Here is a 22,941-nt window from a genome sequence, read left to right as displayed (position 1 = left end):
CTCATCCTCCAGTGCCAGCAGCCTTTAGACCTCAACGAGGTTCCTCGGGGACATGGGCAGGGTTCCTTTGTTTCCCAGGTAAGTGTCTGCTTAACCCAGTGAACTGCCACCCCGTCAGTCAGCAGCCTCCCCAAGAGAACAGAAAAGGGGAGGCTGAGAGGGTAGGGACATCTGACCCTGGCCCATCTCTTGGGAGAGAATGGAGGGGTGTCCAATCTCGGGAGTAGGGGGAACACACAGTGGCACCAAGTTCTTGGTGCTCAACCTCCCATCAGTGTGCATGTGATGCTGTTGAAAGCAGATGTCTCTGCTGCCCACAGATGCCATGTTTGAGCCCACTCGGCCCTCCCTGGGGTGGTACCCATGGCAACCTTTCCTGCTACAGCCATGACACACAGCCCTCATTACTTCCCATAACAAGCCCAGAGTTCTGTCAGCCTTCCCAGGGAGCACAGCCAGATTGTCAGAGCCACCAGCCCACATTAGGGCCTTGCCCCCTTTCCTCAAAGTGCAGCCTCTGGCTTTCCACACTGGAGAGACTCAGAACTCTAAAAGATCCGCCACCTAGACAGCTAGAGCCCTCGGGGAGAGCCCCTGCACACGGGCAGGAACCCAGGCTGAGGGCGGAAGCTGGGTAAGGCTGGACACCAAAGTCTTCATTTCTGGCTTTGGTAGGCCAGAAGACTGGACAAGGGAACGGCAAGTCCCACCTGACAGCCTACTGTAGCAGACACACTCCCAAATGGACACGGCCACCCAATCGTTTGCACATTTAGGTTGCTTTTGAGCACCGTGGCAGAGCTAAGGGCCTAAAAGATTTCCTAGATGGCCCTGTATAGAAATAAGAGATCCCGATTGGACTTCACTCTCAGTGGGCAGGACTAGTCACTAAAAACGTGACTGAGACAGAAAAGCCGATCACTTCACAAAACATCAGAGTTGACAAAGAATGAGGACTGCCAGGCCCTGCTAGGGGCAGGCTGGACTCAGAAATATGGGCAAGGGGACCCAAGCCCAAGGTCCCCACGTGGAATATCTGCCAGGAGAGCTGCCCCTCCAAGCAGGGCCCACCATGTCCCTGCAGCCCCCAGCAATCCCAGCAACCAGGCCAGCACCACCCCCAGTGCAAGGCTCTCCCTGCATGGAACACCTAGAGTGTCTCTGTTTTCACACACGCTGCAGATAGTACACAAAAGCATACCAAGAAGAGTTAAAAGCTGAGGCTTTGGAAGAAATAGTTTAAAGTCTCTTGTTTCTTCAAAAATGCTCATCCTCTGAGGCACAGATCCAAAAAGATGTGTCTGACTTTACCATAAATGTCTGCTGGGTTCTCAGGAAGAGCGCTTGGGGGTATGTTTGGGGGGGCACAGTTTATTTTTAATCACGTTTGGATGTTGATTTACACCAAGTGCTTTCCAGTCACACACTGAGAAGGGGAACTGCCCCGGATGCAGTCACCCTGGGAACCTAAAATCCATCAATATCCATCAAGCGTTAGCTCACCTTCACGTGGCAATCCAAGCTGTCGGCTGTTGAATGCATCAAGAAGAAACTGGGGAAACCCACTAATGACCTTCCAGGTCAGAACAAACCCATGGCCGGGTTTTCTCATACTTCGTGAGACTATCCCTCTCCAGTGACTGACAGGGCTGCAGACCCAGACAATGAGTGACACCGAAAGTAGCACAACTCTGCTTGGCATCAGCAGAACCTCACAGAGCTGCAGTTTTGCTGAAAGTTTTGTTACCCGAGCCAGTGTCACTATGAACAGTCATCCTGAAGCTCCCTAATCCCAACCCAACACCCCACAATAACAAGCCTGCTATATTTACCATCCTTCAAAACAAAAGAACTCTTTAAGCAAGTAATTGAAAGCCACTGGGGGGGGAAAAGCAATTAACAGTTGCATAACTGATTACATATAAAAACATAAGTTAATGCAATATCAAATAATTATGCCATTTCTAGCAGCATAAAAGCCCAATTTTTAACACACTTTTGCTGAACAAGCTAAATGTCCTAACTTGATCCGGGTGAACTACTGCTAAGTGTTACCACTGGAGAAGAGTCAGGCTACGGGGCCAACATGGAGAATGTGAAAAAATAAAAGAAGAGAAATGAAAAGGTGGCTCAGGCCACAAAGAGGGTTTCAGAAAGGTGATGGTCAGAAAGACTCTGCCCCAGAGGGGGACATACAATGTGCACTGCGCTGGAACTGGCAGGAAGGCCGGGACTCGAAGCCAAACCCCCAAAGTCCTCTGCTGTGGGGAACAGCAGCACTGCAGCTCCTTACAGAGCAGGCTTTACCATCACGGGTCTTTGATCTCGATGTACAAAAAGCAGACAAAAGAAACCTGTGCTGTGCTCGCTATAGATACTGTCAATGTCACCTTTCTCCCATCTATCCTGTCATCAAGAGCCAGAGGACAACATAAATGCTTCTTTCAGAATGCAACTAAATCAAAACAAGAAATCCAGCATACGATCTGGCTTGTCCAGCATTAGTTGCAACCCCAGGTCAAGGACACCCAGAAATAGCCAAGGAGCTCAGCTTAGGAAAGGGAGTCACACCAGCAAGTCAGGGATTTGCGGCTCCACTCTGCAACACTGGCCCCCTGGCAATGGTTTTATAGATGTGTCATCAAAGTACAGGCAACAAAAGAAAAAAACAGACTACATGTCATGAAAATCAAAAACTTTGGTGCTTGAAACAGTATCAGCCAAAAAGTGAAAAAAACAACCCACAGAACAGGAGAAAACTTTACAGGTCTTCTATCTGCAAAAGGATCCTGTCTAGGACTTGTTTATTTAGGTACTGGAGCTGTAACCCAGTGGCACTTCTATTTTGAGACAGGGTCTCACTAAGTTGCTGAGGCAGGCCTCAAATCTCTGATCTTCCTGCCTCAGCCTCCCAAGTTGCTGGAGTTACAGGAGTGTGCCCTCGTGCCAGGCTGAATCTCTAGAATTTATAAAGAACCCTCACAACTCCATTATAGAGACAGATCACGACATTAAAATGGGCAAAGAAAATATTCATTTCTTCAAACGACCAAAGAGCACATGAAAATAATGCTCAACACATTGGCCACTGGGGAAATGTGAATCAGAGCCACGTGAGACCCACCACACACCTTCTAGGAAGGCTAGGATGAGGCTGGGCAACAGCACTGCTGCTGAGGACGGGAGAAGTGTGACCCAGCGTCGTCAGTGGTGCGGGGAGTGTGAAATCAGGCAGCTGCCTGGAAAACACTTTGGCAGTTCCTCAAAAAGTTAAATGTAGAACTTGCATATGATCTGGCAGATTATACTCCTAGGAATACAGCCAGAGGAACCAAAGCAGGAATCTAAGGGAAAACTGAAACCCAAATGTTCTTGGGAACACTATTTATAAAAACCTAGAGGTAGGAACACCCCAAAGACCCACCAGATAGAAGTGGATACTCAAAGAAAGAGATCAATACAATAAGGGGGAGAGCCAGAGCCCAGGGCAGGGGCTCATACACTTGACCACCACAGCCTCCCTGCTAAATCAGACCCCTTTCAGATTCTAGGGATTTAGTCCATTTCAACAGCCCCTGCTGAGTTAAACCATCAATAATCTCCATCCTAATTTTTAGAAATATAAACCAATTCTCAGCCAGGCACGATGGCGCCTGCCTATAATCCCAGCAGCTCAAGAGGCTGAGGCAGGAGGATCGTGAGTCCAAAGCCAGCCTCAGGAAGTTAGCAAGGTCCTGAGCAACTCAGTGAGACCCTGTCTCTAAATAAAATACAAAATAGGCTCAGTGGTCACGTCCCCTGAGTTCAATCCTGGGTACTCCGCACCCCCACCGCCGCTGCACACACAAAAAGAACTATAAACCAAATCTCTTGGTGACCAGAACTTTAAAAAATGGAATTACCACAAAAAGGATACACGACTACTTCCTTTAGAAAACATCTCGTTAAGTAAACAGTATGGATGAAAGATATAAGCAGAAAGAGAAAAAGGCTCACAACAAAGAGAAGCTTTAAGAAAGATCTTCCAAATGAACAATAAAAAGACAAAGAACCCAGGGAGCAAATAGGCAAATATCTGAATAGATATTTATCCAAAAAAAATACACAAATGGCCAAGAAGCACATTAAAAGATATTCAACATCATAAATTAACAAGGAAATGAAAATCAAAACCACAAAGAGACATCACTCACATCCACCAGAGGGGCTGATAACCAAAAAAAATGGACAAAAGCCCAAAGGTCTACCCATGGATGCCTGGATGATCAAATGTGGCACGCTCACACAGTGGAATAGTGTATAACGTTAGGTGTGAGCAGGACCAAGTCGGGCAGAGGTACACGCACAGACTTGGAAACATCTCCAGGGCGTGCCCAACCAAAATAGTGTGCTGACCAAAGTATGAATCACAAGAGAAAAATTAACAAGCTGGACTTTTCCAAAATTTAAAATGTCTGCTCTTCAAAAGCCACTGCTGAGAAAAATGAAAACCCTAGCTACAGACGGAGAAAAAAATATATTTACAAAACAAAAATTCTGATAGAGGCCTTGTATACAGAATATACAACAAACTCCCCAAACTCAATAATGAGAAAACCAACAAAAATGGCCAAGAGAACTAAACAGACACTTCACCAAAGATAATTTATAAATGGTAGAAACAAGTGTAAGATGTTCATCGATGATCATGGTTGGTCAGGTAAAATGGAGCAGGAGCACAGGTTCAGTTAAAGTCGGTGATTATTGAAAGAAAAGGACCTCCTGCTTTAAGCTTGAGGTGAATGGCAGAGGACGATCCCAGACTAGTCCATCCTCTAAGGCATCAAAGTGGCAAGGAGATGTGACCACAACCTCTCACTAACCAATGCACTCATTTAAATACACTTACATGCTAAAACAGATGCCCAGGCCGGGAGACCTAACACAATTTTAGACATATTTCCAGGCACAGGCACAATGAGAGACTGCAACATAGCATGTGAAGATGTCAATTTCTAGCCCCCAAAGCATATATATATATGTTGTTCAAACTTTGACCTCCTCGCCATTCTGCCTACGGGGCAGCCACCTTGTTCTGTGAATCAGTGTAATAAGTAACTCCTAGTAACCCTTTCTTTGCTAGCCGTGTTTGATTTGTACCCTGAATGATCTAAAGGACCCACTGAGCCTGGGACAAGTTAAAACCACAAAGAGAAACTGTACACTTGAAGTAAGTGCAGTTTACTATGTCAATTATACCTCACGAAGCTGCTTTTAAAAAAATACACACAGGCCAGGTGCAGTGGCACCCACCTGTAATCAGAGCAGTTCAGGAAACTGCATCAGGAGGATCACAAGTTCAAGGTCAGTCTGGGCAAGTCAGCAGACCTCTTCTCAAAAGAATAAAAAGGGCTGGAGATGTAACTCAGTGGTTCAATCCCCAGTACTAGGGGGGAAAAATGAGAAGAAGAATCAATCAATCAATCAATCAATCTCTCTCCCCTCATGATTACATCCAGTGGCCAAAATTTAAAATACTGACAATAACAAGTGCTGATAAACATGCAGAGCCCCCCAGGCACCTGCACACGCTGCTGGGGGAAGCAGAGCACAGGAGCTCTGGAGACCAGCTTAGTAGTGCACCATCCTTAAAGACAGTGACAAGAAAAGAATGCCACGCTCCTGAAGTGCCTCTTGGAGCCTGGAGCTGCACCAAGTCAAAGGAACAAGGAGGGCAGGGTGGGCCAGGGTTCCTGGATAAGGCAGGACTCTGTCTTTTCTCAAGAAGTCTGAGAACTAAGACAGGCTGACGGCACCCGTCGCAGCAGCGCTTGCCTGCGCGCGCATCACAGCAGTGGCTCCTTGGCTCGTCGGCCATACGTGGAACTAAGCAAACTAAGCTTCTGCCAACCAACCTTTAAAGTCCTGTGGAGAGGGTGTGTGTCCTCCCACAGCACTGGGAGGGATGGAGGGGCTCTTTTTCCTGGAGCAAAGTCATGGGACAGAGTGCTACTGGCTCAGCCTGTCACCACTGAACTCTTCTTGGAGTAGTCACTCATCTCTTGTAAGCTTTCCCATGTCTTGCACATTGGCTTCGGGCACTTTCTTTGGCCTCTCAGCAACCTATCCCCTTGCCCTGGCCCAAGTGGGCTGTGGACCTGACAAGCAGTGTCTCAGAAAATCACACACATGTTTATCACACGGTATGGCAACTGCAGTCCCGGGATTCATGGGAGAAATGAACACACAGAAGGACTTACAGAGACAGCCACAGCGTGTTCAGAACAGCCAGGACTGGAAATGACTCACGGTCCAAAATCTGGTCAAGAGGTAAACAAATCTGCAACTCCATGCAGTGCAGTGGTACTCAGCCAGAAAAATACAAGACCCAGGAGGCACTGTCCTGAGGTGACTGAGCAGAGAGATCTGACCTCCTCCTGGCCTAATGGCCTCCAGAAACCACTAAGGCTCTCAGGGTCGCTGTGTTCTCTAGGTCTCAGTTCCCCAGGTGAGATGACTAATCCATCTGTAAGTCACTTTAGCCTACAAGTCTTCCAACTTGTAATTCCAACCTAGGATCCAGTAGTCACAAAGTAACGGGGGCAGGACGGAATTCCCAAAAGAAAGCAACTCAGGCTCCAGGAAGCTGTCTGTAAAGACTCCAACTACTCGCCCCAAGGGTGCAATGACATACCCGGGGAACACTAACAATCCTTGAGGCCAAATGCCATTGGTGTGAAGGATTTTGGCTCTGAGCAAATTCTCAAGGCCATGGAGTTCACCACCACATCTTGATGGTTCTGTAAAAACCTGCAGGCTTACTGCCTGGGCGAGTCTATCTGACTTATGTTCAAGATTACCAAGAAGGAAACCAAGAGCCACAGAGCAGTCCCAACTGAGCAGCTCTTTCCTTCTAAACGCAGCCAGCCTCAATCCAGAGTCTACTGGGCAGGTTCCAATGGAGACCCTGGAAACACACGGGACCTGGACGCCAACTGGCTTCCAACTGCACACACATCCTGAAAGAAGAACACAACTGACCCCTTCCAGGAGTAACCCTACTGTGCACTCCTGCCTGCTGTTCCCGATGTGGACGTACGCACCCCACATCTGGGCTGCTCTCCCATTCAGGTCTCCAATACTCAGCATGAAGGCAGATGCCAGGAAACATTGGTGACATTCATGGAGTTTCACCGGTTAGCACCCTGAACCACCATGACTGAGGACAACCAGTGGTAAAAAAGAGGTGGGAAAAAGGCAGAAAGGAAGCTCAACTGTGTGTTTCCTCTGTCACCAGCTAGCAGGTGACTCTGCAGGTGGCCCACTCTGCATTGTCTGCGAAACCAGCACAACTTCCCCACTTGGCCCTGGGCACCTCAGAGCTGCTGAGAAGCCAACACTGCAAGGCCTCTGCACATGCTCACACCAACTGGGTGTGGTGCACATCTGTAATCCCAGTTACACAGCAGGCTAAGGGACTGGGGTGCTCTCAAGTTCCAGGCCAGACTGGGCAGCACAGTGAGACTCTATCTCCAAAGAAAAGTACTTGGCAAACACAAGGATACCTATCAATGACAGGCCGTGAGATCCACTGTCTCAGCTAGAGCCCTCCTCCCAGCTGGCCTACAACGTGTCGGCAGCCGGAGGTGTATTTACAGCAGCCGCGGCACCGCCCTCTAAACCTGCAGACGCGTGGTTGGCTTTGGCACGACAGTCCTGTTTACACTGTCTCCCCTTCAGGTGTCTCAGTGTCTAGGACAGAAACAGAATGCCCAGCTTCTCCCCTGGAGGGATCAGAGAGGAGGTGAGGGAAGGAAGGATGGAAGGATGCAGGAAGGAGAAAAGGCAAGAAAGGAGGGGAACAAGGAGAGGAAGGAGGAGGAGAAGAGGGAGGGAGACAGGAGGGCAAGGATCTGCCAAATCACAGCCACGCCTCCTTCCAGTTCAGCCAGTTCAAGTGCACAGAGCAGGCTTGCCCCCCAGCCTAGTGCCTGGAGCCATCCTTCTGAAGCCCTAAGTCATCTAAAACTCACCCCCCACACACCGGCCCTTTGCAGTAGAAAACCAGATCTGGAAGGGTTAAAGTAACTGCGGGAGAACTCCAGGGGTCAGGCACAGTAGAAGGGCTTTCCATGGCAGACAGGTAAACTGAGACTCCACTGCCCCAGGACACCCTCCAGGAAGAGCAAAGTCCTGTAAAGCCAGCCCCAGCCCCGTGAATCCACTGCCCAGCAGAACTGAGGAAGAGGGAAGCTGCAGGCACCCAGTCCATGGGGACCCAGCCACCAAGACGAGGGGCAGGTGTTTTGGAGCATCTGTGCTCTTGTCCAGGGACATCACAAACCACCCGCTTCTCCAGTGCTGCAGGCCTGCCAGGGCCTCTAGACAGTGAGCTGAGCAAGCAAGCCTGGGGCTGAGGAGCCTGACGCCAAACCAAGGGCCAGCAGAGCTGCAGCCCCAGGCGGCCCTCGAGCTGAGCCCACAGGCCTGAATCGGAACTCAAGCTCCATGGAAACCATTCCCTAAGGGGCGGTGAAGTTTCTAGCACTTGGGGACACTTCAACTGTCCTGGCGCAAGCACGGAGTGCTCATACTGTGGGAAATGGCTGCGCAGGGCCCAGGGAGCTCCCCAGATGGACATCTCTGGGAGACAACACAGCAGCTCAAGGACGACAGAGGCCTCTCCCTTCTCCACCGCAGATCCCAGAGGCTCTCTTAGAAGTACTGGGGGACAGGGAGGCGGCCAGTGCAGTACTTTTCCACCAGCTCCCCAGTGATGCACAATGGCGCTTTCCAGGCCTCACGACCTGCCATTCTTCAACAGTTAGGTTCAGCTTTCCATATTTTTTTTTCTCTAAAATATACGTCTGATGCCTCCATTTAATAATTTCCCATGAGAACAAGAAGAGTGAGTAAAGAAATATTTTTATCAGCAGAGATCAATGTAGATTTTCAAGGAGAGTCCCCATTTTGTTGGGATACTGACTTCTGGAAATACAAGAAAAGGATCTCGGGGTGTAAGCCTCCAAGCCCCTACACAGAATCACAAAGACCAAACTGAGAAGCCGCCCGCAGCATAGGAACTAGCCCTTGGGCTCACAGGCTCCCTTGGGGAGTGTGGCTGTCGACCTCTGCTGGTCAGTGACTGCAGGCCAGCAGCCCCCCAACAAAGGCCGCAGGACATCCCACTGCTCCTGGTGAGCGTGAAACTAACTCAAAACCTATAGCCAGAAAACTGAACACAGCACACAAATTTATCAGTAACTCCATGTTATAAACCAAACCAGACTAGCAAGAAACACACCCCAAATGCTTTCTTCTTTCTTGTTTTCCAAATTTCTTTTAATCAACATATACTTTATAATGATAAAAAACAATGACGGCTGGGGATGTAGCTCAGTGTAGAGCCATTGCCTGGCAGGTACAAGGCCTTGAGTCATTCCCTGGCACCACAAAGAAAAGAAATCACATTCTTTAAAATATTATTTGGACTTTAGCCTGCATACAGTCTCAGTAACAAAGGACAGCCAGAAGTTCTACAACACAAAACCTCCAAGGCGACGGCCTGGAGCTCATTTTAAGAAAACGGAAGGAGCCTCAAAAGAACAGGGCAGTGTCATCAGGAAGGACCAAGGCTCTGCATGTAGCAGACAGGACCCCACGTGAGCTCTAGGGAACCTGTTTCCACCTGGAACCTGGAAGCCACAAAGAACTGACCAAGTGGCCTCAGCAGGAGACAGGAAGCCAGAGGAACAGGAATTTAACCACCTGCTATAAAGGAGCCCAGTCAGTAAGACACAGCCAAAGAGAACCCAGGACAAGACAGGGGACCTGGGTCTGGAGTGTCCCCATCACTCAGGTTGTGGTGACCTACTCCTGGCATGCGGTGCCTGTCCCATCCAAACTACAGAGTCTGTGCTGCTACCAGACACATTGTGCATGTTATTTACACATCTCTCAAAAGCTCAGAACTGCTTAACTGCATGTTGCAGCCCAACCCTGAAGACATCAAGACCCCCACCACCCTCAGCCCGGCCAGGTGTCCATGCAGGCTTGCTGAAGACTGCAAAATGTCCAGACCAGGTATCAGTCAAGGAGTCAGGTGGGCTCTGCTTTCCTACTATTGTTATAGTTAAAGCTTTGTCTCAGGGTTTCATAAACTGACTTCCAGACCACTCACGTATAATCGAATCAAGCCTTTATTGAAGCACACCGGTGGCGGCTGACCAGAACATAGAGCTGTTCCCCTGATCAGCCCCGAACAATTGCAAGGGCACTCCTTATAAGCCTGAAAACCGCAAAAGGGATGTTCGGGGGGTCTAGCCAATGCAAGCAAGCCAGGTTACAGAAGCGAGACAGTGCAGTCAAGCAGAAGGAAGCCTAACCAATCAGTTAGCCCAGTCACCCCAGTTTCAGAAACAGAGCCCCGTTACCCTAGTTATAGAAACAATGCCCCATTAGGTAGTTCCGTGTTCTTAAAGGTTTCTATAGCAAAAGGAAAAGAACATCTTGCTCCAGTCATGACTCTTCTACTTGGCATGGTTGTTTTACAAGATGAAGTCATGGAACAAAATGGAGTCACATTTGCTCCTACTACCACACTATCCTTCTCTCATTTCATAAAGGAAAGGATACCTGCCACCCAGAATCATACCTTGGCGCACCACCCCAGGAAACAGGAGTCTCTGGGGCACCTCACAACGACAGACTGATATATGGCGCCATGCTGCACAAGGGAACAAATCCTTATACTAGTCAGGCAGGTCCAAGTCTTCCTTCCAAAAACTGAAGAGCCTAATCAAGTTGTCATGTAAAGGTTGATATTTAAAATATATTTTGTGGACTTGGGGTGTAGCTTAGTGGTGGAGTATGTGCCCAGTATGCACGAGGCCCCAGTTCAATCCCCAGCACCAAAATATAAATACACACACACACACACACACACACACACAGACATAAAATATGCTCCTAAAAAATCATTCAATGAGGCCAGGATGCAGTGGCGCACACCTGTAATGCCAGCGTCTCAGGAGGCTGAGGTAGGAGAATAGTGAGTTCAAAGCCAGCCTCAGCAACTTAGCAAGGCCCAAAGCAACTTGTGATACTCTGTCTCTAAATAAAATATAAAAAAGGGCTGTGGATATGGCTCATTGGTTAAGTACCCCTGGGTTCAATCCCTGATACCAAAAAAAAAAAAGGGGGCTGGGATTATGGCTCAGCGGTAGAGCACTTGCTTAGCACGGGCGGGACCTGGGTTCGATCCTCAGCACCACATAAAAAAAATAAAGGCATTGTGTTGTGTCCATCTACACCTAAAAAATATGAATATTAAAAAAAAAATCACTTAATGGTCTCAGTTCAATGAATTAAGCAACAATGCTAGAACAAACTTCTTTTCCCATTTACTTAATTATTTATATCCAGAAATGAAAAACGGAGGGGGGGGGGAGGAAGAGAACCAACATTAAACCCTGTCTCACTCAAACATGAAATTCACCAAGGTACGTGAACCAAAGGCAAAACTCTGAAAAGCCCTGCCGTGTGATTACGTGGTGCGTGCCTAACCAGTCTGTATTTTACGTTGACTGACTTGACAAAATTTGTGATGTTATGCTATTTTGATCAATGCATACTACTAACTATAAAGAGAGCCCAATGTAGAAGGAAAATTTCAACACTCACAACTTAGCAGTAACAAAAAATTTTAGATTTTTCAAAATTTAAAGGTATAAGCATATTTTTGTGGTAGACAAGATTTTGGGATGAAGAATAGAAATGCATTAGGAAGAGAGATTGTTCCTGCCTGGTCTTGGGTGGTATTTAAAACCCCAGTTATTTAGAATCTGTTGCATGCAATTCAAACAGTGATGTTAATAGCTGATTTTCAAACTCTCTGCTGGTATTATTGCCAGGTAAGAACATTTTTAGACGTATGTTTTTAAACAGAGCTCCCCAGGTCCCGCCACCTATTGTCAAGGTGAGGAGCAATCGCCCTTTCTGCAGGGGAAGCCCCGTTCTCTGAGCGCACATCCCCAGCCCAGCTGCAGGTCCCCAGTTACAATCCCAGCCCCGTATTCCAATTTTCTGACCTCACATGAATACAAAGCTCTTAAAATTAGGAGAATTACCATTTTTTAGTGACAAGCTCACAATGTTCCAATGGTGAAAATTTGCTTCCCTTAAAAATTTGGATTATTTTTATTTTCTACAATTGTGGACTAACTCGTATTTCTACATAGGCTATGGACGAGTCACCCACCCTACCCCAGGCACCTGACTACCCACAGGGGAAAGGACTCAAGGATCGCTCCCTGGGCCCTCTGTGGCCAATCTAGTCTACCACAGTTGCTGTAAACTAGATTGTAAACAATCTAGTCTCACACAGGGGCCAGCAAAGAAGGCGGCCCAAGCAAGGCAGGAACAGTGTTCCAACCTAACACTGTACCTGCTCTCAGCAGGCGCTGGGTGTGTCCATATGTAGCCCGTGTCTGTCCTCTGCTCCACAGAGGCACAGGTGGCCTTACCTTGGGGCTGGCTTCTTCGTTGTCTGCTGTGGTTTCAAGTGCCTGAGGTCTCTCTTCTGCAGACGCCTTCTTTACTTTTTTGCTCTTTTTCGCTGTCACTTCGGGACCTTTTCTTTTCTGTTTTGCCATCCTGCTATGGAGAAAGCACACTGCTAAATTCATAGGGAAAAAGGGGCTTCTGCCATATAATATTTTTAAACAAAGGGGGGAGCACTTTCCTACTAAGAGACTACAAAGGTATTTCATGAAATACAGTATACAAAAGTTAAAAAAAAAAAAAAAAGTCAAACTCCTAGTTCATCACCAATTTAACATTTTGGCACATTTCCTTTCTATTTTCGGGTGTTTACTTAGCGTAGCTGCATCATGCACACATTACATATTCTATTTTTTTAATAGCAATCTTTTATTTATTTGTTTGTTTGTTATGTGGTGCTGAGGATGAAACCCAGTGCCTCACACATGCTAGGCAAGCACTCTACCACTGAGTTACAGTCCAAGCCCTATCATATTCCATATTTCTGACCTCACATGAATATAAAGCTCCTAAAATTATGAGAAATACCATTTTTTAGTGACAAGATCACAATTTTCCAATGGTGAAAATTTGCTTCCCTTAAAAATTTGGATTATTCTTATTTTCTACAATTCTGGACTAACTCATATTCTTACACAGGCCATGGATGAGTCACCCACCTTACCCCAGGCACCTGACTACCCACAGGGGGAAGGATTCAAGGACCACCAGGAGCCTGGGATATCTCCTCCGACCAGGCCAGTCATAAGGCCTTATGTAAGAAATATGGGATGTGGGAGGAGAGATGTGCCTTCGAGGTCTATTTCCTCAGGCACAGCAGCTAGTTACTCCTGTACAAGAACAGGAGTCCATGAGCTGTAAAACCAGTTCCCTCCGTGGGATTATGTGATGAGAGAACCAAGAGCAATGGCTGAGGTTGCCGGAGCCTGGAAGCTTTGGAGGGGAAGGAGGAAGGAACCCTGGACCTTGCAGGAAGACGATGGCTGCTACTGGGACCTGAAGTGGGGACCAGACTACCTCCAGAAGGCTGAAGTAGAAACTAGCAGCCCAAAACACCTACCCACATGGAACGCCCGTTCTTATGGGGGAGCCAAATACATACTATGTCAAAAGTTGAGAACCAGCCGGGCACTAGTGCACGCCTGTAATCCCCGAGGCTTGAGAGGCTGAGACAGGAGGATCACAAGTTCAAAGCCAGCCTCAGCAAAAGCAAGGTGCTAAGCAACTCAGAGAGATCCTGTCTCTAAATAAAAAATATGAAATACGGCTGGGGATGTGGCTCAGTGGTCAAGTGACTCTGGGTTCAATCTCCAATATTCGCCCCCCCCCCCAAAAAAAATTGAGAACTGGTATGCAAAAGGGGTGGGTGTCATGGGAAGGTGACCATGTAAACAGGATGATGGGCCTGGAAGCACAGCTCCGTGTAGAGCACTGGCCTCTCTGTGCAAGGCCCTGGGCTCAATCCCCAGATCCACAAAAGAAAGAGGATAATCATAATGAAAAGGGCCAGAAGTAGCGAGCATCCCCAGAGACCAAGACCAGTTTGGGGACCAAATACCACTCTATGTGAAAGCCAGGGGAGCATAAGGTGGATCTGGGACACAAGGGGAGCCAGCACCAAGGATCTCCGCTCCCATTTGGGTCTGTCACTGATGACAGCACACTGAAAGAATATTACTATTCTGGAGTCAGAAAATTCCAAGCTCCATATTCCTTAATTAAGCCTTATCTTTAAAAAGTATTTGAAGCCAGAGGCTACAAATTTCAATTAACTGTGTAATAAGATATCTTGAAAGAATGAGAGACTGTTGAAATACAGTATACAATGTTGACATAGGGACCCTGAAAACACAAAGGATGGTGCCAGCCCATTACTTGTTAGAGAAAGAAGTTCGGCAAATATTTATACACCAGTTACTATAAAAGTTAAATCTATATTCATTCCGTAAGTTATCATTAAAAACTTTAATCACTAAGTCTATTTGCTAAAAAGAAGAAAAAGATTTTTCCATATTATAGAGTGATCTCTTTAACAGTTCTAAGAGATAACTCATAACTCTGAGACACTGAATGTTTCTTCTAGAAAATATTTTTCATTTCTGGGCAACTGATTTTCAACAAGGGTGGCCAGGCAATTCAAAGAACAATCTCTTCAACAAATGGTGCTGTGACAACTGGACAGCCACACAGGAAACAATGAATCTGAAACCCTACCTCACACCACGCACAAAAATGAACTCAAAATGGACCAAAAACATAAATGTAAGAGCTAAAACAAAATTCTTGGAAGAAAACATAGAAATACATCTTTAGGCCTTAGATGAGGCAATAGTCTCTCTGTAACATAAGTAGCAAAAGGAAAAAAGTACATAAATTGGACTACAGGGCTGGGGATGTGGCTCAAGCGGTAGCGTGCTCGCCTGGCATGCGTGCGGCCCGGGTTCAATCCTCAGCACCACATACAAACAAAGATGTTATGTCCGCCGATAACTAAAAAATAAATATTAAAATTCTCTCTCTCTCTCTCTTTAAAAAAAAAAAAAAAAAAGACTACAACAAAATTTACAACTTTTGTGCTGCAAATGATGCCAGCAAGAAAGTAAAAAAGACAACTTGCAGTCTGAGAGAGAGCATTTTTAAATCATACATCTCACAAGACACCTGAATCCAGAATATATGAAGAACACTTACAACTCAATAATAAAAGGCAAATAAGCAGGGCACAGTAGCTCACACCTGAAATCCCAGCTGCTCAGGAGGCTGAGACAGGAGGATTGCAAATTCAAAGCCAGCCTCAACAAAAGCAAGGCACTAAGCAACTCAATAAGACCCTTTCCTAAATAAAAACACAAAATAAAGCTGGGTATGTGGCTCAGTGGCCAAGTGCCCCTGAGTTCAATCCCTGATAGCCCCCTCCAAAGGTTTTTTTAGTACATACTGAAGACCTGAAAAGATGCTTCACTTCATTAGTCACTTAGGAAATGCAAATAAGATTGTGCTCAGTGGCAGAGCACCTGCCTAGCATGTGTGAGGCACTGGGTTCGATCCTTAGCACCACATATAAATAGATAGATAGATAGATAGATAGATAGATAGATAAATAAAGGTACATTGACAACTAAAAAATATTTAAAAAACAACAACAAAAAAAAGAGATACCACTTCACATTCACTAGGATGCCTATAGTAAAAAAAAAAAAAAAAAGACAGATTGCGATGGCTCAATGTAGAGTAGTTCCCTAGCAGGTGCAAGGTACTGGGTTCCATCCCAGCACCATAAAATAATGAGCTAGAAAAAGAAAAGACAAAATAGTAAATATTGGTAAGAATGTAGAAAAACTGAAGCTCTCATTCACTGCTTGTGTAAGTGGCAGAGTCACTTTGGAAAACAGTCTGGCAGTTCCTCAAAAAGTTAAAAAACATGCAATTACCATATGACTCAGCAATTCCAGTCATAGGTGCATATCCAAAAGAAATAAACAACTCCACATTAAAGTTTGTATTCTAATGTTCCTAGCAATATTACTCATAACAGCCAAAGGTGGGAACAACCTAAATGCCCATCAATGGATGAGTAGATAAACTAGGTATTCAGGGTGGAATATTATTCAGCCATAAAAAAGTGAATACTTATACACCTACAAAATGTGTCACCTTGAAACCTGATGCTAAGCGAAAGGAGCCAGATATGAAAGACCACGTATTGCATGATTCAACCTGCATGAAGAACTCAGGATAAGCAAATCGGAGACAGAAAAGGCTAGTGGCTACTCAGGCTATGAGCGAAGTGGCAGTGACTGCTAGTGGGGACAGGGTGTCTTCTGGGAGGAGGAAAATGTTCTAAAGTTAGATTTTGGCGAAGGTTGCACAACCCCATGAATACACTAAAAAAACAAAAACAAACTATATTCTCTCTCAAGTTACCATAAACTTAAAAATACAATGTTCAAGGGGCTAGGGTTGTGGCTCAGCAGTAGAGCGCTCACCTAGCACATGCGAGGCACTGGGTTCGATCCTCAGCACCACATAAAAATAAATAAATAAAATAAAATAAAGGTATTATGTCCAACTACAACTAAAAAAAATTATAATGTTCAAGTACTGTTTAAAAAATAAGAAAGATATAAATGGGGGAAAATGCATGTAGAAGCCTCCTTGTGTCTTTTAAGTGGGCTGTTAGTGGCCAAGGTGAGCTCACGGCTACAGGACAGCAGAGTAGCCTGCCACCATGGCCCTTGATCATTGCCATTCCCAGTGACTGAATTAATTTCTGTAGAGCAATGAAAACCCAAGATTTCCCTTCTGGTGGTTGGGAGGATTCTGAGGGGGTCAAGGATATTAAGGAAGCTAACCCTAACTACCACTTTATGGAATTAGCATTAAGAGGCCTCACCAGGGCCAGGCCCTGCCCCAACATGCTCTACACACACCAGCCCACTCACCCCTGTGACCCATGCAGCTGGCATGCAACGCGGAAACAGGCACATCTGCCCGTCAGAGTAGAAAATCAATAGAGAATGTCTGAAATTGGCCAATAACCACATCACAAGCATATTATTTAGAAACACAGAAGTAGAAACAATAGAAACAGCTGCAAGATTAAACTGTTTTTGCCTTTAAGGACATGAATGGGGGGAGACAAATGATTTCGGTCTACAAGTCGTCTAGCACCATGTCAGTCTTCAGTTACATGCATATGTAACAGCTAATTTGAAGGTTAAAAAATATTGATTTTAGCTGGGTGTGGTGGCATATGCCTGTAATCCCAGTGACTCGGGAGGCTGAGGCAAGATTGCAAGTTTCAGGCCAGCATCAGCAACTTAGCAGGCCCTAAGCAAGTTAGCAAGACCCTGTCTCAAAATAAAAAAAAAAATGGGCCGGGGATGTGGCTCAGTGGTTGAGTGCCCATGGTAAACCCAAATTCATAGTACCAAAAAAATAAAATAAAAAGGGCTGGGGCTGTAGTCTAGTGGTAGAGAGTCTCTGAGTTCAACCCCCAGTACCAAATACAAACAAAAATCAATTATTTTCAAAAAAGATTTTTTAAAAAATTATACTGTACAGTATTGGTCAGAGAATAGGAAAAAGGACATTATCATGCCCTGCTAATAGGAGGACAAATTAGTACATCCTTTCTAAAAGGTAATTTTATAACATTTATCAAGTGCTTTGGCCCAGTAATTCCACGCTAGGAATTCATCCTAATGAAATAATCATGGACAGAGATTTATATGTACATAGATGATAATGGCAACACTATCTCTAATATTAAAAAATTGAAAACACCATAATTGTCCAACAGTAGCAGGCCGGGGAAATGAATGACTCCTCCATGCAAAGGAATATTCCAAAGAAACCATTAACAACTGTGATCTCAAGGAACATCCGTCACGTGGGTAAGTGCTCATAATACAATAAACTGAAAATCAGATATAAATCTATGGAATACAATGACTCGTTTTGTAAGAAAAATTATAGACAAATGTGCACAAAGGAAAAAAACTAAAAGGAAATATACTAAAATAGATTCAGATTATAAGAATGTTTATTGTTTTCATATGCTCTTCTGTAATTTCTACAATAAAAGCAAAAGAAAAGAAATTGTTTTAAGACACAGCCCAAAAGCTTCAATTAAGCAATTGAAGGATTCCACCAGTACAAAGCAGATGGGCCAGATTGAACAAGCACAGGACGACGAGACCTGCCTGCCAAGGCACACTGCCAGTGATCAAGACGGCTCAAGCAGGCAAAGCTACAGTCCCCAGGTGGAAAAGCATCTAACAGGACCCTGATGAGATAAATCAGCCTATAGGCAAACACCAGGCACACTTTTATTAAACCTGAAAATACCACCCACAGACCCAGATGACATGGGGGACATCTCAGTTGGTGATGGTCTGATGTGGTCGGGACAGGTTCTAGAGGGGACCTCCAAACTCACCAGGCAAAGGCCCACCCTGAGCCCACAGATCTCTAAGGGCTCAGTGTAAGGAATCCAGATGCAAAAGGGCGGTCCCCACCCCTGGACTGTGGCTCTGCTCTGACCCATGCCTAGGCCATGCTCTGAACTGCCTGCTTAGATTAGTGGCCTCCTGGCCTCTGCTATTGTGCCCATGAACACTGCTCTGTTGCCTCCCTATCTGAACACTACTATACTACTGCAGTCACTCAAAGCCTACCACCATCCTAATGCCAAGCATCCATGACCAATTCCACCTCCTATCTTTCCAGCTGGCACCCTGGAATCCAATAATCTTTCAACCTCACCAAGATCTGCAATCCACTGACCCTACTACATTTCAATGTCCTTCACCCGTCTCTGTCTCGCCTCCACAATGTAATTTCCATGGTCTCTCAGTCAATCACTCCCATACACTCCCTTGTGGCTCTCTCCCTTCATGCAAAACCCCACCTCTGGGACCTACTCCACCTGCCAGTGTACTCTAAGCCTGCAACTCCACACAGCTGGAGAGCCCACAGACTCAGGCTGACCAGTCTCAGTTTAAATTCAGAAGCTCTAAGCTCAAGGGGATGGTCAGTGCTGCACAGTGACTGAACACCTCCCTACTCCACCAACCTCTCTCCAGACTGACTCCTTCCTTTGCCTCTCCTAATCTCACACCTCCAACATCTTCTCTCTTCTCAGTGTAGACCTAGTTTCTAATCACTGAGAACTTAGGGAACTTCCACAAACTCCTACCACATCACCCATCCAGCCAGCATGCCCATGTTCTTATTAGGCCAACCCTTTAGGTGAGTTGAGTCCTCTCCCCCTTGCCTGTCAAGGCAGCACTTTAAGCAACTGTCCCCTCTCCTGCATCATTAGCTCTTCCCTTCTACTACACCAATTACAACCTCCCCTATCTTATCACGCTCTCCTCTCCACTGGCCCTTCAATGCACACTGCATTTCCCAGGAACTCTGGTCCTCTCTTGCACCCTCTCCCCAGCTCCTTTATCACAATGACACCCATGTGGCTCAGGCTCATTGCTGGTATTCAGCAGCATGTGTCAGTTGCTCCCTGTCCCTGTCTTGGCATGCATGTTCTACTTTTCCAGCAGAGACAGCACGCTTTGCTGTTTCTTGATGGCCCCGATCTTGAACTCTGAAGGTTCTGGGCTCTGGGCTTCCTTACTTTCTCTGCTATCTCGCTCAGCCATGTGACTCTAAATACCCGTTAGATGATGATGGCTTCCAGCCTTCACTGGAGGCTTCTTCTGGGCTCTCTCCCTGTATTACACTGCCGACTCACTCATATAACTACACATACACTTAGATATCTCCCCTGCACACTCAAGACTCAGCCATGATTCTCAAAGCTCCTGATCATCCTCCACAAACCTGATCTTCTCAAGGTGTGTGTCCTCATGATAAACAGCCTTCTGATGAAATCCAGTTTTTAGCTCAAGCTACAACCTCGGTGCCACTTACTGCTCCTCTTGCTTCCTCACTCACTCATCCAACCACCACTAAGCCCTGTTGACTCAAAAGTATCCAGAATTTTACTCTCTCATGGTCTACTACAGATCTCAGTTCTGCCCTCGCCCCTCCAGCTGGTTTCCCATCCAGAACGATTTTAAACACCTGAGATTACTTCTCACTTCTGACTGAAAACTTCCCACTACAAGCCAAAGTCCTCCCTGGGGCCACAGGGTCCCACATGATCAAACATCCTCCACCACAATTCCTTCTTTCTCTTTTCTTCACTTGGCCCTGGGCACACGGGGCTCCTTGCTGGTCCCCCTGCACCTGACGTTTCCACTACCTGGACGTTCTTCAAGCTACCAAGGTGTCTCACTCCTTAACCTGCTTCGCCTCTCCACTCTCCATCTCCCTGTCGTAACTTTTCTCCGTGGTTACATATCACCACCTGGTACGTGATCTTCCTCATCTCTCTCTTCTCCCTAGAACTTAGTTCACCAGATCCGAGGTTGGTCTGTTTTGTTAACTGCTGTTTCAGCAGTATCGACACACACGAAGAACACGGTACGTTTTTTAAAATGAATGAATGGATGACGGAAGGAAATGCAATGCATGCTTATGACAGAAGCGCCGAAGAGCCTCAACAGGGGTTCTTAAAGCTCCAATCCGCAAACACTGGGCAAGAAAGGCTGGAGCCCAGACCCAGCGCGTCCTCCGCTCGCCCGCGCCCGCCCGCCAAGCCTTCCGCAAACCCACGTGGAGAGGCCAGAGCACGGGAAGCAGATCTCCAGCGCGGCCCAGATCACAGCACACGCGTTTACCTGTGCCCACCTGCGCCCACCTGCACGCGCCCTGCTGCACCGCCAATGCCAGCTTCCGGCCGGCCCCGCGCCTCAGGTACACGCCTGTCCCGCCTTCAGAGACTCGGCGCTCCCCATTGGGTAAAGCCTGCCTCGGTCTTCTGGCCGGCCAATGAGAAGCGGCAGCCTCACGGGGGCGGTGCCTCTCCCGGGCGCGGAATGGTGGCGTCATCTCGCTGAGCCCTAGTTGCTGCGGGAGCGCGAGTTGCCATGGCAACTCGCCCTCTCCCGGACACTTGCAGGCTCGCGGTTGCCACTCTCTGTTCAAAGTTGGAGCTGGTGAGCTAACTGTGGGCATCCAGATTTTTGCTGAGTTCTTAAAGCTCGGGTGCAGAAGTACAGGTGTTAAAAAGTAAAAACAAAGAATAGGGAATGCTGCCATGATACCGTGTACCATCTTCAAACGCAACTACTTAGGCATTGCCCACGGATGTGAGCAAAGGTGCAGAGAATTAGAGCGGAGGCCACCACAAGCGGGATGGGCGTGGAGTGCGTTCCACTCCACTGCGTGCAGGTAGATGCAGACCTACAGGGAGTAGATACGAAGTAGGATAGAACAAATAAAAGGAATAGGTCAGTAATCCCAGCGATTTAGGAGGCGGAGGCAGGAATATGCCAAGTTCCAGGCCAGCTGCAGTCATTTGTCAACACTTTGTCTCAAAATAAAACGGGCTGGAGATATAGCTCAGTGGTAGAGCACCGCTGGGTTCAATCCTCAGTATGCCCACCCTCCACTAAAAAAAAAAAAAAAAAGTGAAAGGAAGGACACGGACATATAATTTTTAATCTAAAGTTCCAAGTACTTTTTCAGTCCCGTCACTCCCCAAATTACTTCTTCTTCTAGATCTGTCACTCCCAAATTTTGGGGAAATCTGTAAATCTTAAAGAGTTACTGGAAATTCACCCACTTGTGAAAATTACCTTGGACACTGTTCATCAGCTCACATAATGACCAGAATAAGCAAAGAAGAGATACAATATTTTAAGAAACCTATAATTTAGGGGATTTTCCAACATTATCCATGATCGGATAATGAGACCATGTGAACGACCAGACACCATAAACCAACTTGTGATCATCAGAATGATGTCATCCTTACCTTCCCACCCCCCACCCCTCACCAAGTTTCTTTGAACTCCAAAAGTGTCTCTGTCTCTTGAGAAGGTCCACATTCTCCCTTGAATGCATCTTTACTTTCTTAAATAAATCTCAATTAGGAAGTAGCTGTAGCAATGAGCAGTGAAATGCAGAGAAAGAGAAGAGAGGGGTGGGGAGAAAGAGAGAGAAAGAGAGAGCTCTCTGGCTTAAGCCTCATTTTGCTTTTACTTTCACCTCACTTTCACTTATAATAATAATATAATTCTCTTGCATGACTTTTGGTGTCTGACTTTAAATTTTCTTTTATAGGAATACAGGAACCAAGATTTAGAGTTTCAGCTCCTTGCTTTCCTGTGACATCTGTGTCTTTGATGCATGCTGAAATTCTTTCCTATCACCTATGTCAAGAACTCCACTCATGGGGCTGGGCTGTAGCTCAGTGGTAAAGTGCTTGCCTTGCATATGTGAGGCACTGGGTTTGATCCTCAGCACCACATAAAAATAAATAAAGATAAACTGTGTGTTTATCTACAACTAAATAAATATTTTTTTTAAAAAAAAGAACTCCAATCATCCTAAGTTTAGGCCCCCCTCTGGGAATTCCTGGGACCTCTTCTGGTGACAGACACCTGGTGTACCAAGTTTCAGCTTTTAGAAATAATAATCTAGATGCTTTTGCCATGGGAGGAGAGGGTGATAACTTGTCAGCTAACTTTTAAGATGAGCATCAGAGGGATATAGTACGTATCAGAAGAAAGGTGGAATCGAGGGGACTTGGGGTGCTTGCACAAGTTAGTGCTCTCTGGTGTCACTTGCTTTGATGATTAGCTTATGAGTAAATCATAATAAATATCTGGTTTGTCTCCTTTGTGTGCATATAGGAGAGTGTCTACAAGGCACATACTCAGACTTGCCGAAACACGGGTATCAGCATGTTGGAGATTCGGTTTTCAAACAGCTCCAACTGGCTCCCCATAGTGATTGTACTACTCCGCCGAAAAAACACTCACCCATACAAGT

General features: G+C 46.3%; 1 protein-coding gene across 4 annotated transcripts in view; it reads right to left on the bottom strand.

Moving 5' to 3' along the window:
• The window catches only part of Chlsn (cholesin), a 117,082-nt gene extending 96,199 nt beyond the window's left edge, over window positions 1–20,883 (bottom strand). The window contains exons 1-2 of one of the 4 annotated variants that reach the window (XM_027922791.2): window positions 20,804–20,883; window positions 12,504–12,633 (exon numbers count right to left, since the gene is read on the bottom strand). In XM_027922791.2, coding sequence (XP_027778592.2) covers window positions 12,504–12,632 — 129 coding nt within the window. In that variant the 5' untranslated portion in view covers window position 12,633; window positions 20,804–20,883. Of the gene's footprint in view, window positions 1–12,503; window positions 12,637–20,783 lie in introns of all 4 variants that reach the window. The other 3 variants (XM_071605296.1, XM_071605297.1, XM_071605298.1) reach the window with 3 other exon arrangements.
• Between the last annotated feature and the right edge of the window lie 2,058 nt (window positions 20,884–22,941).

This window comes from Marmota flaviventris, chromosome 19 (genome assembly GCF_047511675.1).
Source record: "Marmota flaviventris isolate mMarFla1 chromosome 19, mMarFla1.hap1, whole genome shotgun sequence".
NCBI lineage: Eukaryota > Metazoa > Chordata > Mammalia > Rodentia > Sciuridae > Marmota > Marmota flaviventris.
The sequence above is the reverse complement of the archived record's forward strand: the minus strand, read 5'-3'. Positions and strand labels throughout refer to the sequence as shown.